The sequence below is a fragment of the Rattus norvegicus genome, chromosome 6 (genome assembly GCF_021556685.1).
Source record: "Rattus norvegicus strain SHRSP/BbbUtx chromosome 6, alternate assembly SHRSP_T2T, whole genome shotgun sequence".
In the NCBI taxonomy this organism is placed as follows: domain Eukaryota; kingdom Metazoa; phylum Chordata; class Mammalia; order Rodentia; family Muridae; genus Rattus; species Rattus norvegicus.
This window is the reverse complement of record NC_141539.1, coordinates 100,939,348-100,962,142: the sequence shown is the minus strand read 5'-3', so window position 1 is coordinate 100,962,142 and position 22,795 is coordinate 100,939,348. Positions and strand designations below refer to the sequence as shown.

The 22,795-nt window shown below is 42.5% G+C and overlaps 1 protein-coding gene across 16 annotated transcripts in view; it reads right to left on the bottom strand.

The window, feature by feature from the left end:
* Positions 1-22,795, bottom strand: part of Syne2 (spectrin repeat containing nuclear envelope protein 2) — a 311,183-nt gene that overhangs the window by 209,716 nt on the left and 78,672 nt on the right. For all 16 annotated transcript variants that reach the window (XR_015622059.1, XR_015622060.1, NM_001427326.1 and 13 more), the window contains 11 exon segments: positions 21,897-22,093; positions 19,063-19,163; positions 16,009-16,110; positions 13,432-13,569; positions 8,207-8,371; positions 7,213-7,325; positions 5,693-5,855; positions 5,275-5,353; positions 4,848-5,035; positions 2,935-3,099; positions 1,524-1,646 (listed from right to left, as the gene is read on the bottom strand). Coding sequence is in view for 14 of the 16 variants with exons in the window: in NM_001427326.1 (NP_001414255.1) it covers positions 1,524-1,646; positions 2,935-3,099; positions 4,848-5,035; positions 5,275-5,353; positions 5,693-5,855; positions 7,213-7,325; positions 8,207-8,371; positions 13,432-13,569; positions 16,009-16,110; positions 19,063-19,163; positions 21,897-22,093 (1,534 nt within the window). In the remaining 2 variants the exon portion in view is untranslated.

The following is a 22,795-nucleotide window of genomic DNA, read 5'->3' as shown; positions in this document are numbered from 1 at the left end:
CTTATTTAATATATGTGAGTACACTGTCGCTGTCTTCAGACGCACCAGAAGAAGACATCGGATCCTATTATAGATGGTTGTAAGCCACCATGTGGTTGCTGGGAATTGAACTCAGGACCTCAGGAAGAGCAGTGAGTGCTCTTAACCACTGAGCCATCCCTCCAGCACTTCTTTTCTTTTTTTAATTTTTATGTTATGTCTATCAGTGTTTGGTTGTGTAGGAATAATGTTTATATGCACTGTGTGAAGATGTGTTTTGGTACTTCTTGCCTACCTGAGGCACCTTCTGATTGGTCAAAATAAAAAGCTGATAGCCAATAAACTGAAACAGGATCAGAAGGGGGGACATCCAGAGAGAGAGAGAGAGAGAGAGAGAGAGAGAGAGAGAGGGAGAGAGAGGAACTCTGGGAAATAGGTGTGAGATTTGCCATCCGGACTTGAGAACAAACACATGATAAAACAGTATAAACATAAATACAGATTAGTACGACTGAGTTATGAGCTAATCTGGGAAGAAGCCTAGCTTAAGGCCTAGGCCTTTACTAATAGATAATCAACCTCTGAGGAGTCATTCAGGAATTCGGGTGTGGGTGGAGAAGCCAGAGGTCATAGCCAGCAGGTATGTTTGCACACCTGATGTGTGCTCGGTGCCTTCAGAAGTGAGAAGAGAGTGTTGAATCCCTTGGAACTGGAGTCAGTCAGTTGTGGATCACCATGTGGATGGCTGGGAATTGAACTTGGCTACTAAACAAGTGTGGCAAGCACCCCAACCCCTGAGCCATCTCTCCCTCTGTTAGGCATTCTGATTTCTGAAAACATTAGCACTCCTCCTGCCAGCTGGCTAAAGGCACTCAAAATCACTTATGTAAGGTGATATTCAGCTGGCTTAGCGGTGTGGCTCATATCTGACGTCATGGGTATTACTGTCACACAGGTAGCTTTGACTACCATTTCATAGTCTTACTTACACTCTACCATCCTCCAATTGTCCACCACAACAAACAGTATTAGTTATACTTTCTTCATTTCCACAGAAAGTAAGCAACACAAGTAAGAGGTTGGTGGCTAGCCAACGCTGCAAGCCGCCAGGTGTGCCCAGCCTGTGGCCCACTGGCTGCATGTGGCTGAGGAGACCTAGGAGATGGCCCAGCACAAAGTCGCAAACTAATTTACACCATTAGGTTGGCTTCTGATTGTTCAGGTAACTCAATACTTGAGTGTAAACTCTGTAGGTGACACCAGGTTGGACACACCCAATGGAACACTTGAAACACTAGTCAGAAGTTCTCCAAAAAAATACAAACTTGATTAACACCATTCAAAAGTCCTGTCTACTTTTATTGACATAGAAGCACAGAGTGGGTGGACAGGCGTGAAGTGACTCCACGAGTGGACCGACGAAAGCAACTCTGTTGTGGCTGTTACCAAGCAATGCCTACTCATTGTTCTAACCATCCTTTCCTGAGGAAAAGTAACAAAGCTACATCATCCCTTTGTGTGTGGGCCAAGTGAACCAGCCTTACCTTTATGTCCTCATCGTGGCTTCTACCAGGCTCTGCTGACATAGCTGACTCCTTAGACAGACTCGTTCCAGAACTGTTCACAGAGGGCTGGTCTTGAACTCTCATGAGTGGCAGTTTCAATTCCTATACAAATTAATTTTGTAAGTTTAGCACTCATGTTTCTACTTCTTTGATAATATGTATCGAAAACAGTAAGTGGAAAGATATAGTTAAATATACTTTTTTTTTTCCTTTTCTTTTTTCTGGAGCTGGGGACCAAACCCAGGGCCTTGCGCTTGCTAGGCAAGCGCTCTACCACTGAGCTAAATCCCCAACCCTTTAAATATACTTTTAAGATATATCAGTTAACAATAGTGTTGTGAAATGTGTATTTATTATTCCAGGTGTGGTGGTGCACACCAGAAGTCCCAGCACTTGGAAGGTGGAGGCAGGAAAATCAAGTATGCAAATCAGCTATGCAAACAGTTCGTCAGAAACACACAAAGAATGTCTACTGAAAATACCTAAGAAACTGTTATGAATAAGTAAAAGACTAACTTAAAAATTTTATTATAATTCTGTTTTATGATAAATATTAACGTAAAGATGAGTAAGGTCATGTATAGGCTCTTAAGGAGTTTGGACAGGTAAAGCAATGTTTACATTTTTGGTAAAGGAACTGACATGCAGACATATATTAGAAAAGGCCCAAACATCAAACGTTTTCTTCAGTATATATGTACCCCAAATAAATTAAAAACACCTTTATGCATATGTTCATAACTGCAGTGGCTCTAATAGCCCACACAGCCAGAAGAGCCAAAATGTGTGTCAGGCGGTAGATAAAAACAACCTGGCATAGTCCCACGATAGACTTCTACCCTCCAGTGAGAAGGAACGAAACGCAGTTACGCAAAACTCGGCATGAACCTGAAAAGCGCTGTGCCGCGGGCGCATTAAGCCAGTCGTGAGGCAGCACATAGGATTCTATTCATAAGAAAAGTCCAAAACAGCAAATCTATAAACAAAGAAAATGGACTGGTGCTTATCGAGGGCTGGGAGGTTGGAGAGGAAATATTGACAGAAGCGATAGGTGCAGATCATCAGGAAAACTGACAGCCAGGCCAGCGTGAGCTCAGATCCCCAACATCCAGGTAGAGGGGGACACGTTTGTAATTCTGGGGCTGAGGAGTTGCCGACGGGATCACTGGAGTTTGCTGGCCAGCTAGCACGCACGCGCACACGCGCACCTACATGCATGAAGAGGTTTGCACAGATAGCATATACTCAAAAAAGAAAAAAAAAAACAAAACCTGACCATATCCGACAGCTCTAAAGCTGTGAATCTGCTAACTGGCAACAAGCTACACATGTATGACCACACATTATATCTCCAGAAAGCTTGTTTCTGGGATATAAAACCAGAACTTACGAGTGGGGTTTTCGTGATGAACTTTCTCCATCTTTTATTCAGCCTTCTCAGTTCTTTAGAAACAGATGACCCAACTTCTCTACTGCTGACGTCGATTAGGAAACTCCCCACCTCATTCAGAGAAGTGCATTTTGCATTCCACTGAGAGAGGGTCTCAATGGGAACCTACATAACAGATAAGTAACGGAAATGTTTAAATGTTATAACTGTATTTCTATTACCCATAAGTCTCTGCTAAGGTGCACTCTCCACAAGGCTGAGTGTAAAGGCCTTTGAGGAGAAACTGACTTCCTTCTTAAGAGAACTCGCCAGCTTGCTTTCTTGGGTTGCTGCCTGGCAGGTGCCTGGCACTGTCCTCCTGGCTCTGGACTCTTCAGAAGTGCCTGGTCAACTTTTCTACACGCCTGATAAATTAACAAAGGTTCCCAGAATCATTTGATCAGTAGAGGCCATACTGCGGTGTTAATGGTTTCAATAGAAGCAATGTTGCCCTCATACTGGTTTCATTTCGTCAAGGCCAAGAATTTCCTAAGTCATCTAGTCCACATATGCAATGCTGGCACAGTGTCTGTGTGACAGATGCTACTAAGTCTCCTTTAAAATTAAAAGTCTCTTTCAAGATCTCTGCCACCTTTAGAGTCACATTCAAGATGGCGACTTTCCCCAGGTTTATGTTTATTTTAATATCAGACCCTGGAAGGCAGAAGAACTATTGGAAACCAGTGGTATGAACTTTTAGGATCAGCACAGGTGACAGGAGACGTGGGGACTTTCTAAGCCTAAGGTGCTCTCTGTGCACTCCTGTGCTCCCTGCACTTCATTCATACCAAGAGCCCACTGTCCACCAAGTCATTCTCCTCCACTGGGACAGTGCTCAGTGTGAAGGGCCAGCTTGGTCCACTTTCAATGAAGAAATCAAATGACAGAAACATGTGCTATTTCCTAGATTTCATATAAAAATAATAATTATATTGACATTCCTTCTGCACATCTGATACTAAAATATACACACCGCAGATGAGTTGCCATCTTGAGCACACAGTCCTGAGCCTCTGCCTTGACGATCTTGTTAGAGCCTTTGAACTCTCGAGTGGTCTCAGCAGTATCTGTCTCCTATTAAGTTGCTGCTATTAAGTTGCTGAACTAGAAACTAGATGACTTAAATTGGGACGTGTTAAATAATTCTTGGCCTAGAGACTAAGTAAAACCATTCCAGAAATGTATTGGCCTCTATTAATCAAATGAGTCTGGGATCCTCTGTGGGAGGAAAATTCAGGAAAGATGTAAGGGTAAAAGGTTTTAACTAAACAGAAATGCAATCTTAAAAACAGTGATTAGGTAGGCATGGTAGTACGTCTCTCAATCCTGTCAGTAAGAAAGTTCCATGGAAACAGGAGAGCCTTGACTCTAAAGCCAGCCTAGATCATATAGCCAAGAACCTGTCTCCAGGTTCTTGATGGCGATGTGTTTTCTTAAAGCTGTATTATTTATATAAACACGTGTGAAGAAAATCCTCCCTGACAAATACATTAGGAGAAAAATTAAGTTCTTGCCAAGATCTTGAAGAATTTTCTAGAAGATATATTTACTCCTATGTGGACACTCAACCTCCAGAGTCAAAATGGGGGTCTTCCAAACAAAAAGAAATACAAAAGTAAGCCTAGCTGGGCATGGTAATGCATGCCTTTAATCCCAGAACTCAGAAGGCAGAGGCAGGAGGATTCCCTAACTTCAATGGTGGATGTAGTCAGTCGCCAAAAATGAAACGTAAAACTGGGACAGAGCCATTGACTTAAAAATACCTCTTTAGGGGCTGGGGATTTAGCTCAGTGGTAGAGCGCTTACCTAGGAAGCACAAGGCCCTGGGTTCGGTCCCCAGCTCCGAAAAAAAGAACCAAAAAAAAAAAAAATACCTCTTTAATTTGTTCCTTCTTTGTCGCCTCTAAAGAAGCCTTTACTATGGAGAGGTCTTCCTCATAAGTGGCCCAGCTCGCCAGAACTCTTTGCAGGGTGGCCTTGGTGTCATGGATGTGTTGTCTGCACCTGTGAACATTCTTTCCCAGCGTCACATACTCCTCTTTAATACTCCCACATTCTCTGGCTACATCAGCAAAACAAACAAACAAAACTAGTCTTACAAAACAGTCTTTGTTTATAAATAATATTAAGAAAACGATTTGCATTGACTGACGAACAAGCATGTTCCCTAACAATAGCAAAAGCAAAAGAATCTTCCAAGGAAACCATACATGAAAACATTAACCTCCAAACCACTGAAATAAAACAAACGTCATCTTGAAATGATAGCTGTCCCGTTAAAAAGCAACTAGGATACTTTACCCGAGCTCTTATACATTTCTTCACATTTTCGAAAAGCAGTATCAAGTTGAGCTAGGAACTGTCTCTCTCCAGTAAATTTCTGTGAAGGAGAGGAAAAAAATATGGACAGATTTTACTTTGGAAAATATGCCAAGAAATCCAGAAAAAGAAGAAACCGTAAGCAAACACTTGTATGGGGAAAGACCACAGCTAAGCCATCTTGGAGGCCTTAGCCATCCTAGCTCCATCTTGACCACTGCCATCCTCGTCTTCTTACTCATTCCTCCAGCTCCTCTCTGACCACCACTAATGTTTTTCTCCAGGGAAACTGAAGCTAATGAGCCCTACAACGAAGCCCGCCCAGCTAGGGAGAATTCCTGAGCTAATCCAGAGGCAGGAGAGGGAAGCCGATGCCCAGGCCCAGGCCGCAGCAGCTTACATGCCAGTCTTCCAGCAGGACTACCACAGACTCCTTGCTCCCATAAGCGCCGTTCCAAACATCCAACTTGGCCTTCGCTTCATCAAGCAAAGCGAGAACTGAGCACTTAGAGTCATGAAACTCCAGAAGAGAGATGAAGTTTTTACCCAAAACGTTGTTGATTCTGGAAAACAGGCAGGTTTTAGAATTGACAACGTGTCGGAAATGTCTGTTTGGCATTTAAAGAAATACTGTAATTTAATTTATTCAAACACGCAGAACTCAAATGTATCTTCAAGAGTGCCCCAGCCCTGTGTCGTGTGTGTGTGTGTGTGTGTGTGTGTGTGTGTGTATGTGTGTGTGTGTGTGTCTGTGTGTACCTGACTTTCCTTCTCTCTTTTCCCCCCTTAGAATAACGTAAAACAAACACTCTGGCAAGATATAAAGTAACATTTCTAAGGTAAAGGTAAAAATGTAACAGAACATTTCTGAAGAAATTATTCCCTTATTGAGAAATCCTGTAGGAAAACCCTAAGAAACAAAATATCTTAGACTTTAAAAACTTCTGTGTAACTTGATGTAGCTACAATTGTTTAAAGCTTACATATAAAGAGAGTTTCACTATTAAGGATAACATTCTCTTCCTATTGCCAAAAGCTGCTTATGAGTAAAAGAAAAACAGAAGACAGTGCAGACAACACTCAGTTAAATGACTTTTATACTAATAATATATTTTTTTAAGATTTTATGTTATTACTTATCAATGTATATATGGTGCATGCATGCATGCGTGCATTATCTGTCTGTGTGAATGCAGGTGCCTAAAGAGATCCCCTGGAGTTACAGATGGTTGTGAGCCACTCAGGACAGTCCTGGGGAACTGAGCATGGGTCCTCTGCCAGAGTAGGAAGTGCTCTTACTCACTGAGACATCTCTCCAGCCCTTACATTGATAACATTTTACAGATTTTTTTAAAAAATATATTTATTTTATTTATTTATGTCTATGTGTGTCTTCACGACTGTGTGTGCACATGAGTATGTGAGTATAGATGCTTATGCACACAGAGGCCAGAAAAATCCCTCTGAGCTGAAGTGTTTGACATCTACAGAACCCCAGGGTAGTTACACAGGTGCTTGAATCTAAACTCTGGTCCTCATGATTTGCATAGCCAGGGTTCATAACTGGCGAAGCATCTCTCCATCCCTAATTTTACTCTATAAAAATGCACTTATATACCCCCCGCCTTGGTCTGCTATCCTGGTGAGACACAGACAAGGCAACTGTGAGGAGTCTGTGTTTACAAACGTGAGAAATGAGTGCACTGAGAAAGACGAAGCCCCACCATAGGAGTCTAGCGTTCAGTGACACAGGATGTGTGTGTGCGCTTATGCTGCTATTGCAAAACCACGAAGGTGTGGTTATCAAGACACAGAAACAACTAAGTCAGACATTATCTCCAAGTCTCCATGTTTGTGGTCTGCAAGCAACGCTCTTGCTAAGCCTGGGCAGGACGCTTGTGGAATGGCACTGTTACAAACCGTCTTGTCATTTCCTCCAGTTTAGCAGGAGGCACAAGTGGCAGACTCTTCTCGGCTCTGTTTTCAAAGGACAAAAGAATATTCGAATGATAGTCGAAGCTGTCCATCAGACTCTGAAAGAAATTTAGAAACATGAAAATCCAGTTTATCTCTAAATACTGCAATGGAAGGAAAGTCTGCCAGGCCTGTGTTATATCTGTTTTCAAAAAAATGTCAAAAAGCCTGAGGGATCGATCGAATGATTGAGATGGAGTCATAGTTCAGGCCTCTGCTGGCCTGGACCTCACTATGCTCCTAGACTGGCCTTAAACTTGTGGTAATGCTCCCGTCTCAGCCTTCAGAGTGCTATGCTTGTAAGCATGAGCCACAATGACTGGTTCTCATCTCTTCCTTTTTACCGAAGATTTTTCACACCCATTATTTCAGCGCAAATGGTTTTAGGTGGGACATTTTCCTACTGCCCATGGCAGTAGGTAATGTCTTTGGCCAAGTTGTTAGCAAAATCCTTTGTTTTCCCAAAGTGTCTCCATGCCTCTAGAGACATTAATTGCTCAAACTCTCACAAACCAAATTTGCCATGCATTTGCAGTGAGAACCCAATCACCCTCCCTTTCTTCCCCTTGGCATCTTTTGGGTTGTTCCTTGGTCGGATGTCACAGCTGCTTTAGAGTTGATGGGCTCTCCCTTCCCTGATTTCTGTCTTGAACAGCTCAACAGCTGTGAATGTGAAAACATCTCCATTTAACTGGGGGTTGTTTGTGTCACGGGGTCTCATGTGGCCCAGGTGGTCTCAGATTTACTATAAAGCCAAGGATAACCCTGAACCCCAATCTCCTGCTCTACCTCCCAGGTGCTGGGATGGCAGCAGGCATCATCATGAGATCCCATACCACCTTCAGCCACCAGCGTATTTGATTCTCTTCTTCCTAGAATAGTCTTCCCTAAGGACAGACCCTAAGAAAGGGTTAATTTTTCCATGACTTTCTTTTCCCACCTTGAATAAAGATATTTTCCCTTGGATCAGAGTCCTGGCTTCAGAGTAATTCTGGGAGGTTGGCACCCCTTCTTCCACAAGGCCCTCTACAGCCTTTAGCCATGCTTCCATCTCTTTGAGCGGTGAAGGCAAGGCGTCATCCAGCTGGGCTTTCCACTCAGCAACCTGAAATAAGTCGGAGCGTCAGTACTCACCCAGCCCCTTCCTTCACTGTGCCGCAGAAAGCCAAGGCTGACTCATGAAAGGAATTTTATCAATGGGCAAACTTCTTAGTTCTAAAAATTATTTTACTACTTGCAGAGGAGGAATATAATTAGTTTAAAACCTGTTGGAACAGACACAAGGGGGGAAAATGAGGTTGCATGGAGGAAATTGGAGCTATTTAAAGTTCTCCTCCAAACAGGGACACGCACAGAGAGAACTGTCTTGAAATACCACATGGTCATGTGTGCTTTGACTGGTTTTAGTCAGGGTTTCTAGATGAACAGAAATTCTCCTTCACTGTAATCACACTTCATACGTACACACACACACACACACACACACACACACACACACACACACACACACACAGAGCTTGCTGTCTCACTACCTCTAACCACACGTCAACGTGCCACCTGACCCTCCCACTTCTTTCCTTCGGAAATCTCATCTTAACCCATGTTCTCCTCTACCATGTAGGTTCTGGGGACGGAGGTAAGGTCACCAGGTTATCTGCAAGTGCATTTACCTTCCTAACATAAATTTCCTTACGATTTATGTAATTTAGTAAATGCTTGGTTGTCATGCCTATGTTTATATTCCTGTATGCCCTGAGTTACATAAAATGATTTTAAGAAAAGAAAAAAAGCTGAGGGAGCCCTGTTCTAATTCAACCATAATTCTTTGCACAACTAAATGAAAGCTCTCTCTATTTTTAGTGAAATCAAAATTTTTAGAAGACAGAGGCAACATTTACCTTCATTCCTAGGAAGGTAACTCTTAAACAATGAACACACACAACACAAACACACACACACACACACACACACACACACACACACACTCTCTCACATACTCATTCTACACTTCCTTTCTGAAAGGATTATTTTTTTAATTTGGCTGAAAAATGTATGAAAGGTCTTACCAGGTCAAAATCAGGTGATATTGCAGGCTTAAGGGAAAAGAACTTACTAACTTATGTGCATATATGAAAATGCCATAATGAAACCCATTACTTGGTATGTTAACTTTAAAATTAGTAAATAAGTAAAATATACCTATATCCATAAACTATGGAACCAAAACTGTATGGATGGCATTAGCTTGATGGCCCTAGCAAGTTTAAAATTAATGTCTCATTTCACTGCACCAAGAAAATTATCTGCAGAGCGCCCTAACTAAAAGATAGATTTCCAATATACTATTAGCTTGGAGCTTTTAATCTTGTGAAATAATTCTTTTTGTGTTTTTTTCTCATTATTTCAGGTAATTTTTCCAAATAATGTTCTGGAAAAAAAAAAAAAGTCAGGTTGGGGATTTAGCTCAGTGGTAGAGCACTTGCCTAGGAAGCGAAAGGCCCTGGGTTCGGTCCCCAGCTCCGAAAAAAAAAAAAAAAAAAAAAGTCAAGCCAGGTCTCTGTGGCCTGGAACAGTGTGAACTCCACAGACAACAGCGTCACTGATTTTCATATTATCATAGGCCAATCATTGAACAATCGCCATTTTACAACAGCGGGGTTCCCAGAATGCACTGGGCACTAGTCTCTGCTGGTGAAATTCCTTGACTGCACTAGTACCACCTAAGAAGAGATCTCAGGGAGTGGCTCAGGGAAGCCATGCATGCCTAACATACAATAAAGATTTGGAAAAGACATTGCAAAAATAGGCTGTCACTCCTGATTGGTGAGCAGAGATCCAAAAATGTCTTCTGTGCAGCGCCTAGACGGAAAAAGCGAGCTATAGCGTCTCTCTGTAAACGTACTAACATGAGTGAATCTATAACGAACTCAATAAATTCACTTAAAAATCATTTAGTGGGGGGCTTGCGAGGTGGCATGGCTGCTCTTGAAAAGGACCCAAGTTCGATTCCCAGTACCATTTACACAGGATGGGGTACTACTGTCTGCACTCAGGCTCCAGGCAATCTGATGTCTTCTGGACTCTGTGAGAACTGCACTCACATGCTTAAACACACAGACACAGACACACATACACAGAGAGAGATACAGACACACACACATAAACATAAAAAAATAAAAATTTTCATTTTTAAAATTAGCAGTGCTGAGGAAAGGAGGGTTTGGTGGGGCAAGAGCACTTGATCTACCATCGTGAGGACCTAAATTCAAACCCCCAGCACCCCCACAAAAGGGCATGGCTACACAGGCCTATACCTCCAGCATTGGAAGAGAGCATAGGCAAACCCCAAAAGCTCATCCTCTCGCAAGTCAACCGAGCAGAAAAGGCAAGCTTCTAGCTCAGAGACAGACCAGAGGCGGGAAAGCAGAAAGCAATAGAAAAAGATATTCTTTGGCCTCCAAACAAGCTCATGCATCTGCCCACTCATGTGCACATGCTACAAACACATACACTTTGCAACACACAACAAATTCACAGACAGACATACAACCATTCATTATCCATTTAAAATGAGTAAATCATAAGATATGTAAGTTAAATATAATAACTAGTTAAATAAAATTAACTTAAGGGACTAGAGAGATGACTCCAAAGTTAAGAGCACTGATTGCTCTCCCAAAGGTACCTGAGTTCAATTCCCAGAAATCACATGGTGGCTCACACCATCTGTAATGGGATCTGATGCCCTCTTCTGGTGTGTCTGATGACAGCTACAGTGTACTCACATAAAATAAATAAATATTTTTTTAAAATTTAATTAAAAATGCAAAATAAACTCATTTGGAGATCAAGGAAATGAAGCCAATCTGTTACTGTGTTACATATGCTATCAGGTAAGGAGTTATGGGAGTTGGGGGTTAAGAAATGCTCAAAATCTATAAGAAGAATTAAAATTGCAAATATTCTTTTCCCCCCTTGTTCTTTTGTGACAGGTTCTCCTTGTGAAACTTTGGCTGGCCTACAACTTGCTTTGTAGACCAGGCTGGCCTTGAACTAACTCACAGAGATTCACTGCCTCTGCCAAGCTCTGGGATTAGAGGTGTGGCTACCTTGTCCAGATAGTAATGGTGACTATCTAGGTAACCATGAAAGCCTGGAGTTTTCTCTTAAATACTTTAAAGTGAAGGCTGGAGAGATGAGTCAGTGGTTAAGGCACCTTGCTCCTCTTGGAGAGGAGTTCGGATCTGTTCCCAGCATGCATGTCGAGTCACTCACAGCTACCCATAACTCCAGCTCTTCTGACCTCCATGGCACCTGCAGACACATGCACATATCTAACACACACACACAGACACACACACACACACACACACAGACACACACACACACACACACACAATTACAAATAAAATTAAACATTAAAAAAATTCCTTAAGACATAGTTGCTCAGAGTGTGTGTGTGTGTGTGTGTGTGTGTGTCACACACATATACATACACACATCCCGAGGCCTCTGCAGATACCTGCTCTCGTGTGCACATACCCGAATTGAGACACACGGGTGCACACATAATTCAAAATAGAACACATATTTTTCTTCTAATTTAAAAATAGACTTTTTATACAATACATTGTGATTACAATTTCCTCCTCCATCTGGACCCACACATTGTCTGTCTCTTGTTAGAAAACAAGCAGGCATTAAAGAAATAATAGTAAAACAAATTTTATTTTTTTAAAAAGAACTTTTGAAAAACAGATGTTGCATGTAAAAATAGTTGTATAATAAGAACAACTTAAAATTTAAATTATAAACAGTTTAAAATGTATATTATAACTCTTAGAGCGATTACTAGACACTTAATAAACAAAAGAGCCCAAAACTGACAGACATACTAAAACAGATTTTTTTTATAAAATAAAGATTCAAAAACAGAGGAAACCACACAAACCAAAGAGGAAAATGATATATGCAAATTAAATGATAGGAAGAATTATATTAAGTATAATGTACAAAACACTCCCATTAAAAGATCAGAATTGTCAGAATAAATAAAAGAAAAATCCATGTGTGTCTTTTTTTAAAAAAAAGATTTATTTATTTATGTCTATGAGTACACTGTAGCTGTCTTCAGACACACCAGAAGAGGGCATCAGATCCCGTTACAGATGGTTGTGAGCCACCATGTGGTTGCTGGGAATTGAACTCAGGACCCCTGGAAGAGCAGTCAGTGCTCTTAACCACTGAGCCATCTCTCCAGCCCCATGTGTGTCTTTAGTAGATAAACTATAAAGACTCAAATGGGTTGAAATAAATGAGGGGGAAATGTCTAATTCAAAAGCATCAGAATAACAAGGTCAGAACATGACATTCATACTAGATGAAGCAGACACCAAGCCAAACAGCCTCACCAAATATTACTAGTATATTTAGTGAGATATTTCAGAAAGTGTCAGTTCATCAGAGAGGTATGACTCTCACGAATCTATTACACACTGAATAAAGTTTTTAAATGCACAAAGCAGAACTTGACAGAATTGAAGAGGGGTTTCCACAGATTTTTAAACTTCCCTTCAGCAGCTATAGAACGAGACGAAAGCCAGTCAAGACTCAGAGAGGATGGACATGAGTATTAGCCACCTTGCCTTAACTGATATTAGTATCATACAAGATTGCCGAAGACTACAAGAATACAGCATACACGGCGTGTGCTGGACCACAAACCAAATCTTAGTAATCAAGAGGATGAAAAGCATAGATGTGTATGACAGTCACAAACACCATCATCCTACACGTGTTCCCAGATTGTCCATATAGCTTGTCAGGCAGGTATCAATCCTGACAAGTGATGGGAGGGAAGAGGCTACGGTTCCCCCAAACATTGATCACCTCCAATAGGAAATGCTACCTCATCCACAATGGTCAACCAAGAATCGATGGCCAATGTAACTTTGGATAATCTTGTATTTGAGCAGAATGCCACGAACTTCCCTTAAAATTAAACTTCTATATAAATAACATTATGGGGGGAGGGGCAAAGCGTGATCCTATGCTCAGACGAAGCATCGATCCTGCCTCCTAGAGAATTCCTGATGGGAGTCCACGGTCAAGACTCCCCTAACAAAGCTGCCCCCGGAAGAGTTCTAAGTGGCGTAACACAGTCACCTGCTGCGTGAGGCTGGTCCAGCCTTGTCTCAGCTGTAACTCATCTTCACTCCACTCTTCCATCCTCTCTCGAGGTGACAGGACGTCCGTGAAGGATTTCTGTTCTTCGTTCAGTGACTCCATAAATGATAGCAGGCTCTGAAATTAGAAGAGCATTGCACGATAGCCTGGAAACGCTCCATCCATTTGTAAGATGTCACCTGCTCATTCAAGGTCTCTAACTAAAGGTTATATCGACGTCTGGCTCGGGCAAAGGTTAAAATCTCTGACGTCCGTTTCTTCTCTCTGACCTGCTTGTTTCAATCTGATCAATTGAGTAACAGCAAAATGACCTGCGGGTGTCAGTTATGGGACTTCTGCTGCAAGGGAGTGGCAAAGACACTGTCTCTAGACATCAGATCACTCATGATGCCACGGGTGAAAATCTGCCCATCCCAGAGCAGACAAGACAATGCCCGCCCTGCCATTTCCTGTATAAATGATGGCCGCTGGCTTTGCTTTTGTGGGCAGGGTCTTACTCTGTCACTCAAATTGGTATGGAATGGAACTATGTACCCAAAGCTGGCCTCGGACTTACAGCAATCCTCCTGTCTCAGCTTCCCAAATGCATGGCATACACATCTGAGACACGAGATGATTTTCAAAGTGTCTTATGACTAGCAGGGGTGATCCAACTCTTCCTAACGCACTTTGTCCACACTAATAATCCCCTTCTGCCTGCGCTCAGAATTCCAGAACCAAGTTTTTCTTGGTTTGCACTTGTATGAATATTAGTGTTTCAGAGCTACAATTCTGTGTTAACACATTATACAATCATTATTAATATTCCTATTCATGCTTAATAGAAGCTGAGCGTGGTGGTAGGGACCCTTACAGTCCCAGATGTGTGAGAGACTGAGAAAAAAATTATTCAAACTCAAGAATTCAAAGGCGGGGTGAAGAAATTAGTATTACCTAGCCTTGAAAATAAACAGATAAGTAAATGGATACAAAGTAAACAAATAGCAAATAATTTATCTCTGACCATTAATAACTTCAAAAATCTTTTTATTGAAGACACATGAGTCTGTGACACATTTCTAGATCAGAGGCGTGGTGGGAACGAGGTACACCCACTTTACAGTGAGCATTTCTCCCATCTCAGATGTGGGCCTTGAGGAAGAAGCGCATAGATCCTACAGATCCTATGCTGAGAAGAGTTTTTGGTACCTTCCTCCCCTGCAGACTTTGCGCCAAGCAGGATGGCAGAGTCCACAAGTCACATGATCCATTGGGTGTTGGATTTGGAAAGGCTGATTCACCCAGCTCCCTCAGGGCAATGGAGGCCCAGAAAGTGCTAAGAGCTGCACTAGCATAAGACAATATCATCCTTATTCAGGACTGAAAACTGGTGGGAGGCACAAAATTACACAGACAATGGGGTCTCAGAACACTTCCTTGGCTCCCTCAAGGATTGAACAGTTAATAACTAACAGGTCCTGGAAACTCAACAAAATGCAAAAAGACCAGAGAACCTTAAAGCCACACTCTACTTGTGAGACACTGTATACATTCGAAGAAGTCATTTGGTCCCTCTAGACCTCAATGTCTTCATGTGTGGAAACTCAATTAACACCACCAAGTTCAGCCAGACTTGCTGTGTGTAAAAGACTTGTCAGCCAGGGTGCTCCACTCGAATGGTCAGAGTTCAGGGATAACATCACTACTTACACAGGACCCTGGATGAAACCCTGTACTATACTTCTGAGAAGTGCAATTGATAACCTGGCTTTTCCCCTTCCCTTCAATATTCACGATGAGGGAATGGCCTACTCAAAAATGGGGACTGAAGAACACTACAGGGGGCAAGATGATAAATCTTAGGCCTCGTGGACCATTTGGCCTCTCTCCCAACAGCTTAGGTCCAGGGATAGCATGGAGATAACCACGAAGAGTACATCAGTGAGCACAGTGCTATTCTGATGTTGTTTTCTCTGCAAAAGGAGGAGTCCAGGGCCAGGGCCAGGGCCAGGGGCGACAGTTTGGCATCCCTTGCTATAGAGCCCTATAGCTCAAACTACTCTGTGGACCAGCAGTATCAAGAACCATATCAGCAGCATGGGATCTGGGGCCCTGGCCGGAACTCCTGACTCTAAACCTGTATTTAACAAAGGCATCCATGAAGGCTTCAGAGGCCCTGTCCTAGAATTCAGTACCAAGTCTGGGGTTGTTTAATAGTAAATACTCTCTTACGAGTTTTCTGAAGTGTACTTGTGGTAGTAGGAATGAAAATGCCTCCCCCAGGTTGTGGTACTTTTAGGAGGTGTGGCCTTGTTAGAGGAAGTGCATCTCAGTCTTCCTGCTGTCTGGATGTTGAACTCTCAACTACGTCTCCAACCCCATGTCCACTTGCATGCCGCCAGGCTTCCTGCCATGATGATGATGGACTAAACCTCAGAACTGTAAGCCAGCCCAATTAAATGTTTTCTTTTATAAGAGTTGCTGTGATCATGGTGTCTCTTCACAGAAATAGAACATGGTATTTTTCTAAAAGTATACTTAGCCACTCTTCCCCAAAGCAGTAAAAGTCCTACTCACATGGTAATTGTTACAGTAGGTCTCACTTTCTGAATCCTTCAGCATCTGCTGTAATCTCTTCTCTTGCAGAGTTAGCCAGACCACAGCATCCTTCACCTTGGCCTGTAATTCACACACGTAAGCATGCATGCATGCACACACACACATATCTAAACTATGAGTGATTTCTATGAGCAATAAAATTGACAACTTAAAAGAGCAATGGATTGTTTCTATATACCAATGACTCAGCACGCCCAAGAGAAATTCTGCTGGTTCACCTTACATTTAATATAATACACACACACACACACACACACACACACACACACACACACACAGGGATTTGGAAACCAATATGTATTCTCAGATCATCATAGATCATTTTTAAATTTTTAATGTTATTTATCATCATGGATGATGAGGCGGACACACACACACACACAGCAAGCCAAGAATATGGAGGTCAGAAGACAGCTCTACGGAGTCAGTGCTCTCCTTCCACCTCTACAGGGGTTTCAGAGGTTGAAGTAAGTTCAAAAGGCTTGCTCAGCAAACGCCAAGCATTCTTCCCCTCCATCTTGATAGCTTCCTAAATCACTTTATAGCAGGTTCACTGCCAAAAACATTCACACCAAAACAATACCGTGAATACCTTAAAATTAAACAAACAACAAACCCACTAGCACAGTTTCAGGATGTGCTGTCCTATAGAAGTGAGGGGTGCCCTTTCCCCTGATAGTTTCAGTGGGATCGCTCACAGCTGAAAGCAGATTTTACAGCTGGAGGGTACTAAATCCAGAGGTTACCGTTTCCCCTTCGCTTGCCTTCTTACTCTAGTAAACAAAAAGGCAGCTTAATATTTTTGTTCCCAATTTCATAGTCAGTTGAATATGTAATTTTATATAAATATCACTTAGGAAAGAGGAGCCTCTCAGCAAGTCAGAAATAAGCCGCACATTTCTTTTTTTTTTTTTTTTTTTTGGGAGCTGGGGACCGAACCCAGGGCCTTGCGCTTCCTAGACAAGCGCTCTACCACTGAGCTAAATCCCCAACCCCAAGCCGCACATTTCTAAGCCTAGTGTCTCCCAGAGAGTCACCTCCAGAATCAGCAACAATGTTGCTGACAGCCTGGGTTAAAAAGGTGCATAAACACGCTTGATAAAGCCATTTAAAAGAAGTTGTAAAATAACGTGGATTTTACTAGGATTTTGCTCCATTCACCCCACTCGTTTATCTTCATGGACATATAAGTTTCTTTTCAGCTCAGTGGTTGTAAACTGAGTGATCAAAAGCCACTTAGCAGCAGTTCCAGGAAATCTCCACAAGCAAAGGCCAAGAGCAGTGCACAATGCCTCCCTGTATGTGGAGGACACAATTCCATTCCAACAGTTCCATACCCACCAAGCTATGAGCAAAAAGGGACAAAATCTGCCAGTTGGAGGCATAGCCAAGTATGTTAAACTGGAGGACAATGGCTGCACGATCATGTGAATGCCTAAAAGCTACTGAACTGAGCACTTTAAATAGCTTAATTTTATAGTATATGACTATTTCAGTAAAACAAATACAAGTTACAATAGATCAAAATGTTATTATCTCTAAATTGTTCAAAAGGACTGGAAGGAAGGCTGGTGGTTAGTAGCCCTCTTCCCAGCACCCACGTGGCTATGAACAAGTCTGTTACCTCCAGTTCTAGGCGATCTAATGCCCTCTTCTGGCCATTAGGTGCATTGCATGAATGTGGGGCACAGACAGACATGCAGAGACAAAATACCAAATAAATAGTCAAGTGTGGTGGCACACACTGTTAACCTCGGCACTCAAAAAGGTAGCCTGGTCTATAAAGTGAGTTCCAGGGCATCCAGGGCTACAAAGAGAGAGACCCTACCCTCCCAAAACAAAAATAAATCTTAAAGTTATTCAAAAGGCAGTTAATTCATAACTTAAGCTGTGAAATTCGGGCTATGGTGTGGCTCTGGAATGATGAAATCATAGGCTTAAACACCAGAGAGAGCAGCAGCAGCACACAATGGGAAGAAACTAAAAGGCGGGACCAGTGCAAAGCTTTAGGTCACAGACGGCACAGCCCAAAAAGGGGAGCACTGAACCCTAGTCTCTTTCTCATCTGTACTTCCCTGGTTCTTTCATACATTGTCCATTATGATGACTGATGCTGGCTGGCTATGAACCAACCTCTCAAACTAGGAGCTAAAGTAAATGTTTCTCTTTTAAAGTTGCTATCCATGATATTTGCCTTCCTAACATAGGACTAATGCAATACCTATCGGGAATTAACTAGGCAGAACTTGACGAGCCATCACATGCACACAAAAACAAAAACAAACAAAAAAAAAAAAAAACCCAGACAAAACAAATTACGATGAAAGAAATTCACACATTACTTTCCTGGATTCCTCCTAGAAAAGAGGCATAATGGGACATTATAGATATTGAAACTGCTGGGGATTTAGCTCAGTGGTAGAGCGCTTACCTAGGAAGCGCAAGGCCCTGGGTTCGGTCCCCAGCTCCAAAAAAAAAAAAAAAAAAAAAAGAATAGATATTGAAACTATGATTCCATGTGTGTTTTACATACTTGAATGAGTTGCATGTTTGTTTGTTTTTTCTTTTTTTCAAGATTTTCTTATTTACTATGTGTACAGTGTTCTACCTACACGTATGCCGGCAGGCCAGAAGAGGGCACCAGATCTCACTATGGATGCCTATGAGGCACCCTGAGGTTGCGAGGAATTGAACTCAGGACCTCTGGGAGAGCAGTCAGGGCTCTTTACCTCTGAGCCATCTCTCCAGCCCCTGTTTGTTTTTTCAAGACGAAGCTTCTCTGGCTGTTCTGGAACTCGCTCTGTAGACCAGGCTGGCCTATGAGTTCTACCAGTCTCTGCCTCCTGACTACTGGGATTAAAGGCATGTGCCACCACGGCCAGTCATGAATTGCACATTTAAGTTGTATGTGCAATTTAAATTTCAGGGGTTTTTGTTTGTTTGTTTGTTTTGTTTTGTTTTGTTTTTAAATCAAACCTAGTGTACAAAAGAAACTGAATACTGAAGACATACCTGTGATGAACCTCCAGGGCCAGGTGCGTCCTTCGAATACTTCAGGAACTGCGCCACGTAAGTCATGATAGACTTTTCATCGGGATTCACGACATCTACATCTGCAAGACATACCACAGCATCCATCAGCTGTAGGAGAGGCTTCCCACAATTAGTTATCAAGAAGAGGACGGCCAATGGGTTCAGAGGCTCTTGAATTAATCAAAGTCATGGACCAGCCCTGCACTCTGCTCATCCTCCTGGCAGAAGTTCAGAACTTAGCTTTAAAGTCAGATGGGAAGTAGCTGGAATGCTGGCATTGCACGATCAGCATCATCATAAAAAACACAGCATCGCCCTGGGTGTTGTTTATGGGACGACACAGCAATCCGAGGGGTCGAGAGAAGAAAATGAAAGCATTTCTCTCTCTCTGGGGACATGGTGCACTGGGGAACACCGGGCAAGTGTGACTGATTCCTGGTACACTGGTCGAGGCATCTGTACAGTAAACCATTCCCAAAAGTATCCATGCTCATTCAGAACATTCAGTTTATTTACTCGTACACAGAACGAATAAACTTGACTTCAGTGGACCAGTATTTGTGTCGCATATAAGAAAAGTAATTTCCTTAAAAATGAGGTAATAAATACTGAGATTTATCCCTTCCCAATGCAAGGGCTTCGTTTTTTGCTATTATTTGCGTTTTACAGAATTGCACTAAATCTTTATTTGTATTTTTTAATATATTTTCTAACAGGGCCTCATTAGTTAGCCCAGGCTGGTCTCAGCTGATTCTCCTGCCTCAACTTCCTAAGTCCTGGGACCACAGGTGTGCACCAACACTCGTGAATATCTGAATGAGGGAAGGGCGGAGCCACCATCTTACCACTCTGTTCCATGATCGACGACAGTCACTAAACCACCCTGCTGCTTGTATTTACACCACACAGGGACAAATGTCAGCACTTGATTTGTCCTTTCAGTGACTTCTACAAAACCCACTGGGGCAGTTGATAATAGAAAAAAAGGTACTAAAATATGTCCTATCTAGAGCTGTCATGTTGCAATTAACATTTTAAAAAAAAAACCTAGCATTTGATTCAGGAAAAAAATAATTCATACCGCCAAAGAGCAAGTGGGATCCCCATATACTTGCTACCCCTCCTACCTATTAACATAAAGAAAATTCCAACTGATATTCAATCATTACCCTTCTAGATCTGCAACTGGAAGCTTATAAATTGATAGACAAGAGTGTGGTAAAATTCAGAAACAGCGATCTCGGTCTATTCTGACTTCACAGTAAAATATAGCATATTCTTACGTTATTTATTAGTTGTGTGCCACACGAGCTTTACGGAGATCAAATTTATAATAAACAAGTCTTAGTGCATGTGTTTGAAGAGGTGGGCACAGATCCTGCACAGGAGCTAGAACTACAAGTCGCATCTGCTGGATCAGTGCACTCTTCACTAATCCTTGACACCACTCTTATAACTTGACTTTTGGCACTCATTTATTTGTCTGAGGAGAGGCACACATGATAGCACACATGTGGAGGTCAAAGGACAACTCGGGAGAGATGGTTCTCTCCTACCACGTGAGTGACAGGCACTGAACTAGGTCATCAGACTTGGCAGCAAATACCTTTATCCACTGAGCAATCTTGCTAACCTCGAGTACTTACCTCCCTCCCTCCCTCCCTTCCTCCCTTCCTTCCTCCCTCCCTCCCTCCCTCCCTCCCTTCCTCCCTCCCTTCCTCCCTTCCTCCCTCCCTTCCTCCCTCCCTCCCTCCCTTCCTTCCTCCCTCCCTTCCTCCCTCCCTCCCTTCCTTCCTCCCTCCCTTCCTTCCTCCCTCCCTCCCTCCCTTCCTTCCTCCCTCCCTCCCTCCCTCCCTTCCTCCCTCCCTCCCTCCCTCCATCCCTCCTTCTCTTCCTCCTTCCCTTCCTTCCTCCCTCCCTTCCTTCCTTCCTTTCCCTGCTTCCTTCTTTTTTCTTTTAAGACAGGCCCTCACATTGTAGATATGACTAGCCCAGAACTTGTTCAAATTCAAAGATTCTTCTAAATTTGTTTCCCAAACCAACATTAATATTGTAATAAATACGCACTGGAATATTTGAGAAGCAATACAACCCACATGGGAGTGTTCTTCAGAAAGAAATTATTTTAATAATCCTATGAAGTTAATGTTGGCATCTTAGAATTTTCTTGTTAATAATCAAACACAGAGATTGAGCAGAAAGAATGCCAAAATGTGGCCAGCCACATGAGATCAGGAAAGCAGCAATCACTGCTCTCCGTCAACCACAGGAGGATCTGGAACAGGGAGACACATAAACAAGTGTAAAAGACCAAGATAATTTTGCGGGAGAGCTGTAGCTCAGGAAGAACAGAATCAAAAACACGATACAGAATATACCAGAAGGAAGTTAAGACAGGGGCTCAGATTATTCCCCATAAAGGCATGGCTTACATTCAGCTGTGACTTCACTCACTCCATGACTAAAGTCAGGTCATTGTTGCAAAGTCCTAATTCCATGAAATTCAACTAAGAGCTAAGTCTTCCTGCAGGAAAATAAACTGGTGTGATGCTAACTCGGTGTGAAATGCACAAGTGTGAAATACACAGGTGAGAAGTACACCGGTATAAAGTGTGCAGGTGTGAGGCGCACAGGTGTGAGGTGCACAGGTGTGAGGCGCACAGGTGTGAGGTGCACAGGTGTGAGGTGCACAGGTGTGAGGTGCACAGGTGTGAAGTGCACAGGTGTGAAGTGCACAGGTGTGAAGCACAGGTGCAGCTTCAACTCAACCTCATGCTGGACAAGGAGATTTCAAAAAAAAGAAGACTATCTACCTTCGGGTTCCAACAATTTGGGGATCTTCAGCTCATGTTCTGCGATCCTGAAGGCCTCTTTCAGATTGTCTTGGTTGGATCTGTGCCTCACGCTGTCCATGTCAATAAGGTCTGGTCTCAAGGAATGAATGACAGCCAAAAAAGCCAATCCATTTCTCCAGCTTGACTTAAAATCTGTCACACTGACAGACCCCAACCTGTGCAAAAGGATGTGATACAGACTGTTGTTTAAAAAAAAAACCAAAACATCAAAATATTTCCACTGTATTTTATGGTAACTAAAACTTAACTCTGAGAATTAAATAAAGGCTACTCTATGACGGTAAAGAACTTGACATGTAAGTCTGGTGGCCCGGGTTCAATCCTCAGGATCCACACAACAGTAGAAGGAGAGAATCAGCTCCACAAAGTTGTCCTCCGACCTCCTCATGCGTGCCATATACACAGGAATAGTAAATAAGTACATTTTAAAAGATAAAAATATATCTTCTCGAGTCCCTTTAGGATCAATCAGAAAACAATGCTGACTTTAAGAAATGAAGGCTAATTGTAAAAACAGACCACACCATGATGCTCTGCATATCAGTTAGCCAATCACGCCTTCACCTCCATTCACTACTCACTCATCTCCGTTTGGTGAAATGGCTCAGGAAGGAAAGAGGTTACCACGAAAGCCTGGCAGCCCAAGTTCGATCCCCAGAACCCACCAAAGGGGAAGGAGAAAACCAAGTCCACACAGTTACGCCTGATCTCCCCCAGCAGGCCATGGCATGCCTGTGCCCCACTCACACACATGATGACAATAATAGTAGGGTTTTTTTTTTTTAATTTTTAAAAAGACATGGTCTGACTTTCAAAGAGCTTATGCTGGTGTGATCGTTAACCATGACTGTCAACTT